Here is a 10,330-nt window from a genome sequence, read left to right as displayed (position 1 = left end):
CAGACTCAACGGCAACCATCCCCTCTTCCTGGTCTGCGATCATATTGGCAACTTTGCACTCAATAATGTATATCTGTATTAAGGAGCAACCATATGCGTCTCAGTCGTCCTCCGCAATTTATTTATTATTAAATTAAGTTAATTTGGTCGTGTGTTAAATATCTTAGTTACATAACAGGTTGACAACTAGTTAGAATATATGGACCATGAAAAGCCCTGTCACAATCAAAGAGTGTGTAATGCAATGACCCATGTCATCACCTATTAATCAAGAAATTTCAAGTTCGATACTCGTGGTGAGATTATTTATGCCCTTTTATTAACTATTAAAATTTTATATTTTTTTGTAAGAGTACTTTATCAAAAAAAGAAAAAAGAAAAATTACATTCAAAAGGCCTAGCCAAAATACCTATTTAATAATAAAAGTGGTATCAACGGGGGATTGTCTGTTTTACAAGAAACAGAAAAAAAAAGAAAAAAAAAAGAAAGAAGATATGTGAGTATGTTTCCTTGCTGCAAGGAGCTTTAAATTAGTCCAAGATTTAGTGTTTCATTAACCATATAAGAGCTTGTGTCATCATACCCGTTTTAGACGTCTGAGTTTGAGCAAATATGTATAGCTTAGCTCAAACCAATAGCATCAGATGTTGACAATTGGACACCCCATGTTAGACAAGGTCCCCATTGTGTTTTCAGGTGTTCTGGTTGTAGAAGGGTTGTGCCAAAATTGGCGTACAGGTTTTTAAACACCTTTATAGAAAAATGTTGCAAAAACTACTCATTATTGCAATGATTTTTTTAGATACATCAATCAGATTCCATTAATAGAGGTAATCTAATAAGGAAAAAATTATAAAAAAATTCAAAAAACACCCAAAATAAAGAAAAATGGTGCGTTTGGATTCAGAATTAAAAGTAATTTTGATTTTGATTTTGATTTTGATTGTAGAAATGGACAAATGAGATGTGATTATAAATTTGACTTGAGAAAGTGTGTTTTTATTGTGTAGTGTGTTGAGTTAAAGTTGAAGTTAAAATTTTTGACTTGAGAAATGTGTGTTTTTGTTGTGTAGTGTGTTGAGTTAAAGTTAAAGTTAAAGTTAAAATTTTGTGTTCCTGAATCCAAACAGGGAAGACTCTGACATAATTGATTATAAAACGTTCCCTACTACAAAGTGAGGAAATCAAAATGCCAACCGACACCCAATATATATAATCAGGGCGAACTTCACCGACATAATAAGATAATCCCATGACGTCTTAAGTTCTCATGCCTAAAAAGAAAGGGAAAATAGCATAATACAATACATTTTTTTTGAGTTTTTTCACGTTGTAACACAAATTCAAATTATTTCTTTGTACAACACGAAATTTCTTTTCACCACACAACATTCCTTCCATATTCGGTCAAAAAAATGGCCGGAATGCTGACAGACAGCTTGTTTGGGGCGGTTTTGCAACAAATAAGAATTTAAGGACATAAAAAAAGAAAGGAAAATTTTTAAAATTTTAAAATAGGGAACATCGAGGATAGATTAGAGGAGGCAATGGGGGCGGCCCCACCAGCCGCCCCCAACCCTTCGATTTGAAAGACTCCACGAGTGAGGGTCCTTTAAATAGAGGGGTTTGGGGCGCCCCCGTCAACCGCCCCCCCACACTCCCAATTTGAGAGATCCCAGCGGGGGTGCCCTCGCCAGCCATTCACCCCTTGATTATGGTCGCTGGCGTTGTGAGGGATCTCTCAAATTGGAGGCGTGGGGGCGCCCTTGCTGGCTCCCCATCGCTTCCTCCAGTGGTTGAATTTTACCTTTTTTTTCCCCTTTAATTTTCAAAATTTATTTTTGCCCCCTAAATTCTTATTTGTTACAAAATTTTTCTCAAACAAGTTTTCACGTTAGCAATCCATTGATTCTCGCCATTTTTTTCACGGAATTAGAACAGAATGCGATGCGGTGAAAAAAATAAAATTTTTGTGCTATATAGAAAAGTGATTTAAATTTATGATGCAACGTGAAAAAATAAAAAAGAAATGCTGTACGTGATATATTTCAAGAAAGAAAAGATTTTAACTTTAGTTACATGAGAGTTTTTTTTTTTTTTAGTTACATGAGAGTTGGAGTCAACTACATGAAACAAATCGAGTCTAAGATGCCCAACTTAAACAACAAAGACAACCAAATGCTTCTGGGTGCAAACATCATGTCATTTAAACCAAAATAAAGGAGATCGTGTCAGAGACAGAGGGTGGGGCAATCTGGCCCAATCACAATAAAAGTTGGTAACATTCGTCACCTTCTTTGAATCATAATTCATAAAGTCTAAGGAAAAATTTTAAAAAAATTTGAGTTCAGTAAGATATTATATTATACTTTTTGATTAAAAATACAAACTTTCTCTGCTTCTTCTTTCCCAGCTTTTTACCTGAGGAATGAACTCCGAAGTCTGTCTCTCTTCCAACTAAGTCGTTCTCTGCTCCTCACTGAACCCCTCATTCTCTCGCCGGAGCAGCTCCTACCTGTACCTGGCGAAGCCACTGGAAAAAAAAAGGAAAAATGGGGTTGTATTTTGTTAGTGATCGAGCTCGAGACTAGTTGCCTCTTCTTCTGCGGCCTTCAGGTCTTCCATTATTTCCTCTCTTTATGGGGTAGAAGATTTTGGTGTTCTTTGAGTATTTAGTGAAGTGTTCACTCTATTTCGGACATTTTAGAGCTTGAGCTCAATGTGCTATGGAAAAGGCTTTAATCTTTGTCAGCGAAAGAGGGGCAAATGTTCCCGAGTTTAAGCTGAATGTATGGGCGGGTTTTGTCTGTTTTGCAGTTCTTGGGCTAAATTTTGATTAGTGGGAAGTGGTTAGAGCATATTTCAAGATTTGCAGCGACACCCTCCTTTGAATCTGTTTGTTATATGGCCTCGCAGATCTTTGTTCAGATTCCCTTTAAGCGCCCTTTGGATGATAGCATTGCTAAAGCTATACTTTATGACCGGACTTTGTGGTCTACTGAATCAGAAAGATCCTCAAATTCTTTTCGGGTTTTTCTGATTTTGTGTCTTCGTTTTGGGTAAGCTTGCCTTTGAAGTTACTGTTTGATTGTATGACTAAAGTGAGTTCTACTTGTCGCGGAATCAGCTAACTGCTGCAACATATCAGAAAGGTTCACTCGTTTTTGGGAATGTTTAGCTACGGTGATGACAGTTTATATATTATGTCCGGTTGTGAGTTGCTGTTTTGGATAAAGCATTAAGGTAGATTTTTTTTTTCTGCCGCCCAATTTTTTATGTGAGCTTTGTCTCAGTTAGTTGGAGTCCTGGTTGGGTTTTGAACGAGAAGATGAAAACGAATGCTGCTAGGAAGCCCCTGAAGAGCGGCGAAATTTATATGCCAGAGAAGAGAACCACAAATGGGGCTGATGAAGTAGTTCAGACAATATCAAGTGAGGGAACCAAGAGCAGAAACTTGAAGGATTCGTCTTCAACTGAGCCAAACAAGCTGGCCCTGATGAGTAGTCCATCTCCTGAAGCTGAAAGGTACAGCACGAGCCCAAGTAAGCCCCCAAAACCTCTCACCACTAATGAAACTATACTCCGAAAGAGATCACTTATGAAACAAAAGTCGAGGTTTGGAGAGCAACCTTTCCCTGTTGATTCGAGCATGTTAGACGAGGAGGCTATTGCCTCGGTCTTGCAAGACCAGGGCTCACCTTATAACAGGAGCCCGGCCAATTGGGGGGCTACTCCCAGAGCTGTCCCTGTCACCCCCAGAACACCCCTGATGGCATCCCCCGGGCCTGTGGGAGGGGATGACGATGACGATGAGATCTACAAGAAGGTCACCCTCGAGTTGAGCCGAGCGAAGCACAAGAGAGTGAAGATGAAGGCCCTGGTCGGGTGGATCGCTTTTGCTTTCATACTTGTGTGCTTGATTTGTAGCTTAATGGTCGAAAAGTTGCAAGATGTTGTGATTTGGAGCTTGGAGCTGTGGAAATGGTGGTTGCTCGTGATGGTCATCTTCTCAGGTTTATTGGTCACGAATTGGATCATGCATCTGATTGTTTTCTTGATTGAGAGGAACTTCTTGCTGAGGAAGAAGGTGCTTTACTTTGTGCATGGGTTAAAGAAAAGCGTGCAGGTCTTTGTATGGTTGGCGCTGGTTCTCCTCACATGGATCCTACTGTTCAAGCGCGGGATCAAGCGGTCGGAATTATCACAGAAGATCCTGTACTATGTGACATGGACTCTGGTTTCGGTCCTCATTGGGTCATTCCTTTGGTTTTTGAAGACCCTTTTCCTCAAGATCTTGGCTTCAAACTTCCATGTGACGACATTCTTTGTCCGGATTCAGGAATCAATCTTCCACCACTACGTTCTACAAACTCTCTCGGGCCCACCGCTCATAGAGGACGCTCAGAGGGTTGGCAGGGCGCTGAGCGCAGGCCAGTTTAGCTTTCAAACTGTAAAAAAAGGGAAGGCGGGAAAGGAGAAAAAGGTGATCGATATGGGGAAGATACACAAGATGAAGCGGGATAAGGTCTCAGCCTGGACAATGAAGATGCTAGTTGATGCAATGATGAACTCGGGGCTCTCAACAATTTCGAACACACTTGACGAAAGTGTGAATGACGGAGGAGGCGAACAGCCCAACAAACCAATAACCAATGACATGGAGGCGATGGCAGCTGCTTACCATATATTCAGAAATGTAGCTCAGCCAGGGTGCAAGTAAGGAAGCCTCGTCTGTCTTATTATATAATAGATGGGGAATTATGGGCATTACTGATGGCCTTCTAGTGTATGGACGACGGATTTATCTTTTCAGAAAGTCTTACTGTGATCGATTTTCTCCCTCGCTGATGCCAGGAAAGCTACCAGCAGAGTTTCTACTTCAAATACCATGTTTGTTTTCAATCAAATATTCCTTTCTTTGGTAACCACATGCATCCTTCGAGCAGGTACTTTGACGAGGATGATCTATTCAGGTTCATGATAAAAGAGGAGGTCAATCTCTTCTTCCCACTCTTTGAAGGGTGGGAGACGGGTCGAATTGACCTAAAATCCCTGAGAAACTGGGTGGTTAGATCTCAAACTTTCATCTCTTTCTGTGTAGATAGTTGACTTTGGCTTTTCTGATTCTGATTTGAGTTGTTTCACTCTTATAAGTTGTTTCTATAAATGAGAGCAAGAATAATCTGAGTTTTCCCCGACAATTGTCCCTTATTTCACCAAATACGAACAAGATCGGTATGAGGAAATGGTGTGCTTATCTACTGCAACTATTGTAAAAATTTAGCTGCTTTCATTGTAGTGTTACATCTTTGTGCCACTCTATCTCATCATCTAGTTTCTTCTTGTAGATTGCATCGCCTGTTCCCTGCATACTGGCAAATTTACTTGGCAAATAGTTCAATGTGTTTATTAGGATTTATAACTGTCCGAGTTTAATTTCCAGATCAAAGTCTTTCAAGGCCGTCGGGCGCTAGCACATGCCCTGACTGACACGAAGACGGCTGTGAAGCAACTTAACAAGCTCGTGATAGTAATCTTGATTGTAGTCACCATCATTGTGTGGCTCCTCCTGACTGAGATAGCCACAACCAAGGTCCTTGTCCTGCTCTCGTCTCAGCTTGTCGTGGTGGCCTTTATCTTTGGGAACACATGCAAGACAATCTTTGAGGCCATCATCTTTGTCTTTGTCATGCACCCATTTGACGTCGGGGACCGATGCGTGGTTGATGGCGTTCCGGTAAATTTTAGGAGGCCAAAGCTTTCTTTTCTTGGATAATTATTGAGTGCTTCCTAAACTATTATGGCGGTGACAATTACCTTCCCAAACTTTACTTCAAACTTCAAAATTGCCAGACATGATGAAACTTTCTTCATTCTTCTATAAATTTGCGATTACAAGCTCAACCTCAGCCACATTTTGATTGGTCTGTGGGAGAATATGTGATGAAACCAAAGTTTAACTGAATTGTGCTCAAATTAAAGTTGTGCGGTCAATTGTCACAGGTATCATGGTTCAAGGGAGTGCTGGATTATTATTACATTTTTAATTATTTTGTCTAATATCACTATATTTTCTTAGAAATGAGCTTTCCTGACGTGATCTATCTTTATACTTCAACTGATAGCTGCTGGTGGAGGAGATGAACATCTTATCCACGGTCTTCCTGAAGCTTGACTCCGAGAAGGTATATTATCCAAACTCTGTTTTGGCGACAAAACCGATTGGCAATTACCATAGGAGCCCGGACATGGGTGATAAAGTCGAATTCTCGATCGATTTCATGACCTCTTTGGAGAGAATCGGAGCAATGAAAGAGCGGATTAAGAAGTAAGCTCATTTAACCTATCTACTTCATTATTTTTGCTGTATATTTTATGTACTGATATTTGGAGCCCATTTGCTCCGATATTTCTACTTCTAATTAGAAAGACAGGACTGCCATTTTATAACTTGAATTTAGCGAATCTCCTCTTTTTACAATTTTGTAAAATTTTTGTTTTAATTATCTTTAGAAACCTATATGGATAAATAGCCATCAGGTTGAGCCTACGATCTGCAGTGGGTTGTTTAATGCCCAGACTGTTTTTGAAATCCATGCTTAAACGTTTGCCTTTTCTGGTGCTCAGATACTTGGATGAGAATCCAGCGCACTGGCATGAGAACTATGCCGTTGTGGTGAGCGAGATTGAGGATGTGAACAAGATCAAGATCTCACTGATTGTGAACCACAAGATGAACTTCCAAGATTACGGGGAGAAGACCAAGCGGAAGACTGAGCTAGTACTCGAGCTGAAGAGGATCTTCGAGGATCTGAACATCAAGTACAACCTCATTCCCCAGGAGGTCCACCTGTGTCAAAGGGATACAGAAACCAGGTGTTTGGCCATATAGAATTGTTGAAGAGGTTGATGCAGCTCCATCGGTTCGTGGTTTTTTGACTTCTCTACGATCTGCTAGAAGTATGCATTTTTGCTATCACTGAGGTTGCTCTTCGCAATCAAAGCATAGCTTAGAAGCATTATTAGGCTGTCAAACGATAAAATGTTTGGCCACGAGCTTTCTTCCTGGGAGAGGATTTTTCTATCGAGTGTGTGTTTTTAGTGCCTGAAAATCATCGGATGTTGAGATTTCCTCTATTAAACTTCTGTTGCGCATAATCTATAAGCTGTAAGTTGACCGCAAGAAAATGCTTCTTTGCATTTTGACTTGGTAATATTCGTGTAATATATCGGTTATGTTGGCTAAGCTTTTACTTGGATGACTAGAGTTATGGTTATCACGGAAATGAACCCGATGCTTGAAAAATTAATGACTAGGTGTGAAAATTCAAGTATGATTTTACGTTTCCAGCAAACACGAACAGAAGAAAACTTGCGTTATTGCTTTTACTGTTAAGTAAAGAACGCAATCTTCGTTAAGGCAAACTCAGATAAGTCATCAAAACTGAAACAGCATTGTTTCTTAAACTGAAGATTCAACAGGCCATAACTCTAGGAACTTTTGATACGGGAATTACAGCAAGACATTTTTCTATTCAACTCCTATATAGAACCGATCCATGAAAGGGCAGCCTCTATCTTAAGCCACTGGGACCTCGATATTAGTGGTCTGGACCGGTGGAATGTAAACCTCTTCCTCCTTTGGGGAATGGATGGTGACCAAGTCCGGCAGCGGGGTCTTTGGTCCTTGCTTGCCCTTCGGGTCCCAGTCGAGCATGATCTTAACCTTGATGCCAAGCACTCCCTGCCAAAAGAGTAGAATCACATCAGAACCCAAATCAATAAACAGAAAGGTTTCAGCTGGTGAGGGTATAAAAGATGATGTGAAGAGAGATCAGAAAAAGGCAAGTTGCTCACTTGTCTGAGAAGGACGTGCCTAACAGCAGAGTCGATGTACTCATTGACGGGTTGACCAGAGGATATCATGTATCCATCCTTGAATTTCATTGACTTGGCACGTTGAGCACGGAGCTTTCCACTCACGATAACCTGCAGAGGAAAGGGAGAGCACAGGTCAACATGGGCATAATTGATGACAAAGGAAGTAATCAAGGAAGTGTAAGTACCTCACAACCCTTGGCACCACTCTCCATGACAAATCGGAGAACACCATAGCAGGCCCTATATGGAACGCGAATTAGGCGCAGATATGAATCATCAGAATATATGAAAATAAGTATCTACTTATTTTACAAAGGATATAATAAATGCACAAAACGAAGACTAGTACTTGAGAAAGAACTATATGATACAACATAATGCAGGGGCACTAGTCTTATGTTTTGGCCTTGAACTTTTGTAAGTATCTAACACTGCAATAGAAGCAGAATTCACCCGCCCCCCAAAAAAAAAAACAAATGCAGAGGCACAGAAAAGAAAATTAATAATTATACCTCCGGACAGCAAGGCCTCCAAGGAGCTTGTATCGGAGAGACTCTGCCTGAGCAATGGCACAGAGGCCCCTGTTGTTGACTTTCTCAGCATAGAGCTCCACACCATTCTCGGGGAATTTGAATCGCTTCTGGACAACAGAAGTCAGCTCCCTGATCCTTCTGCCCTTTTCACCTGAAAAAGGGAGCTTTTATATCATTGTGGGGAACACTAAGGTTAATACAGAATACATAGGGTACCCTTGAATTTTTTTCTTTTGCAACTATTAAGAAAGATCCTCTCATCATTCAAGTTGTCACTGACAAGCTTAAGTTCGTAATACTACTGCATGTTTGTCTCTTCTATTTCTTCCCAAAGATGTAGGAAACTGAAAGGACCAAATGCACGTAAAAAGCACAAAAAGAATCTCAGAATTTTACCAAGAACATTCTGAGTACGGGTAGCTCTAATAATGATCTCAGTGCGCATAGGGGTGACCCTAACTTCGACCCCAGAATAACCGTCTTCAGCGAGCTCCCTGGTCAGAACCTCATTCAGCTCTGCATAGAAGACTCCATCTGCGACGAACTGCTCAGATTCAAAATCATTAAACCGCCGTCAGTAGCCGGTATGACGCCAACAATCCTTCCCCCGACCCATTGAATAGAAGACAGTCATGAAATCCATTTCAACCAATTGATCCCCAACTCAACTATCGATTCTCCGACGGACAACGACAGAGGGCTAAAGACCGCTCGAGTTGCTGTAACTCGAAATTTTGTAGCTTTTCCATCAACCAAGCGACACAAAAAGATACTGATTTCTTATAATACATATACGGGAATATGTGACCACTGTACATTCAGAAATCTGTTTCAGAAAGAACAAGCAAATCCCTTGAAAGCTGCAGATACAGCCTATTGGTCGAGGCCACTGCTCTACTACCATTAACCAAGCAGATGACCGTCTGACAGCAGATTGACAAGGATCTACAGAATTCTCGAGCTGTTCGTGTATTAAACTAGAGATTCAGAACGTTTTCCTCAATCGCTTCGATACATGTTTCCATCGGCGAAACAGAAACCGGGAGAGAAAGAGACATAGTAGGAAAGAAAGAAGAGAGAGACCTTTTTCTTCTTGCTGATTTGACTCGCCGCCGCCGCCATGATTTCTCCGGTGAGAGTAGAGAGCTGAGAGAGCAGTTGAGTGGTTGAGATATCCTCTCGGGCGCAGGGGAAGCAAAGACGGCGAAGAAACAGAAACCCTAGCGGGCGAGACGGGATAAGCTTTATAGATTGCAGCGCTCTCTCTTTCTCTCTCCTCTTCCTTCGGTTCGGTTGGGTTGTAATTTTAGTTTTCTCCCCCAGATGTTTGCTCCTTTTTTCAATCTACTCCTTATGATAAATTACAACAAAATGATTCACAATGTTACAAATTTTCAATTTTTTTTTTTTAAGATATGCCATTTTTCTTACCATGCCATGAGTAGCCGATCTATAATTATACCACATTTACCATGCCGTGATATCACCAAGAGAATTGACGTCGCCGCTCTTTCCTCTTTGAGCAGGGCTCGATCATGCAAAATATTTATTATGCCCTCTAATCTTGTCATATGACAGGCATGAGTTTTGGGGGAAAATCGATAATTTGAGTTCTCCAACCCTAGTTATAAGTTTCCTAACCATAATTGCACCTTCGTGAGTTCTTTTCCTAATGCTCCAGGTTTGTTTAGAGATTATTTCTCCTGATGAATTGTCCATCTTTCCGCAGAACCCATGCCTATCAGATGGAAAAATTAGGGGGCATAATGTGCAATTAGCATAATCGTAATCGAGCCCCAGTTGCAAGGGTAGAGCATCCACATCAATTTTTGTTAGCCACAATGGGATCGTTTCACTCCACATAAACAAATTTCATTAAAATGTAAATGGACTACTCACAGCATGGTAAATGTGG

At 40.7% G+C, this 10,330-nt stretch overlaps 2 protein-coding genes across 4 annotated transcripts; one reads left to right on the top strand and one right to left on the bottom strand.

Moving 5' to 3' along the window:
- The first annotated feature begins 2,399 nt into the window (after positions 1-2,399).
- On the top strand, positions 2,400-7,260 carry LOC116201112 (mechanosensitive ion channel protein 10-like). 3 transcript variants are annotated; one of them, XM_031532242.1, is made up of 6 exons: positions 2,400-2,617; positions 3,295-4,717; positions 4,948-5,068; positions 5,445-5,738; positions 6,127-6,329; positions 6,629-7,260. In XM_031532242.1, the coding sequence occupies exons 2-6, from the start codon at positions 3,330-3,332 to the stop codon at positions 6,891-6,893; spliced, it is 2,271 nt and encodes a 756-aa protein (XP_031388102.1). In that variant the 5' UTR covers positions 2,400-2,617; positions 3,295-3,329; the 3' UTR covers positions 6,894-7,260. The 3 variants fall into 3 exon arrangements, with proteins under 3 accessions (XP_031388102.1, XP_031388093.1, XP_031388085.1); XM_031532233.1 differs by having other exon boundaries at positions 2,819-4,717; XM_031532225.1 differs by having other exon boundaries at positions 2,400-4,717.
- A 104-nt stretch (positions 7,261-7,364) lies between these two features.
- On the bottom strand, positions 7,365-9,658 carry LOC116201130 (40S ribosomal protein S3-3). Its single transcript, XM_031532254.1, has 6 exons — positions 9,499-9,658; positions 8,812-8,959; positions 8,395-8,566; positions 8,068-8,122; positions 7,859-7,990; positions 7,365-7,745 (listed from the first exon to the last, which is right to left on the bottom strand). The coding sequence occupies exons 1-6, from the start codon at positions 9,535-9,537 to the stop codon at positions 7,581-7,583; spliced, it is 711 nt and encodes a 236-aa protein (XP_031388114.1). The 5' UTR covers positions 9,538-9,658; the 3' UTR covers positions 7,365-7,580.
- Between the last annotated feature and the right edge of the window lie 672 nt (positions 9,659-10,330).

This window comes from Punica granatum, chromosome 1, assembly GCF_007655135.1.
Source record: "Punica granatum isolate Tunisia-2019 chromosome 1, ASM765513v2, whole genome shotgun sequence".
Lineage (NCBI taxonomy): Eukaryota > Viridiplantae > Streptophyta > Magnoliopsida > Myrtales > Lythraceae > Punica > Punica granatum.
Note: the sequence above shows the minus strand (reverse complement) of the source record. Positions and strands in the feature narration are given on the sequence as shown.

Coding starts and splice junctions, on each gene's coding strand:
- LOC116201112 (XM_031532242.1), top strand. CDS start 3,330: ATGAAAACGAATGCTGCTAGGAAGCCCCTGAAGAGCGGCGAAATTTAT. Junction 4,718..4,947: donor GTAGCTCAGCCAGGGTGCAA/GTAAGGAAGCCT, acceptor TCCTTCGAGCAG/GTACTTTGACGAGGATGATC. Junction 5,739..6,126: donor GCGTGGTTGATGGCGTTCCG/GTAAATTTTAGG, acceptor TTCAACTGATAG/CTGCTGGTGGAGGAGATGAA.
- LOC116201130 (XM_031532254.1), bottom strand. CDS start 9,537: ATGGCGGCGGCGGCGAGTCAAATCAGCAAGAAGAAAAAG. Junction 8,123..8,394: donor GGAGGCCTTGCTGTCCGGAG/GTATAATTATTA, acceptor CGTTCCATATAG/GGCCTGCTATGGTGTTCTCC. Junction 7,991..8,067: donor GTGGTGCCAAGGGTTGTGAG/GTACTTACACTT, acceptor TTTCCTCTGCAG/GTTATCGTGAGTGGAAAGCT.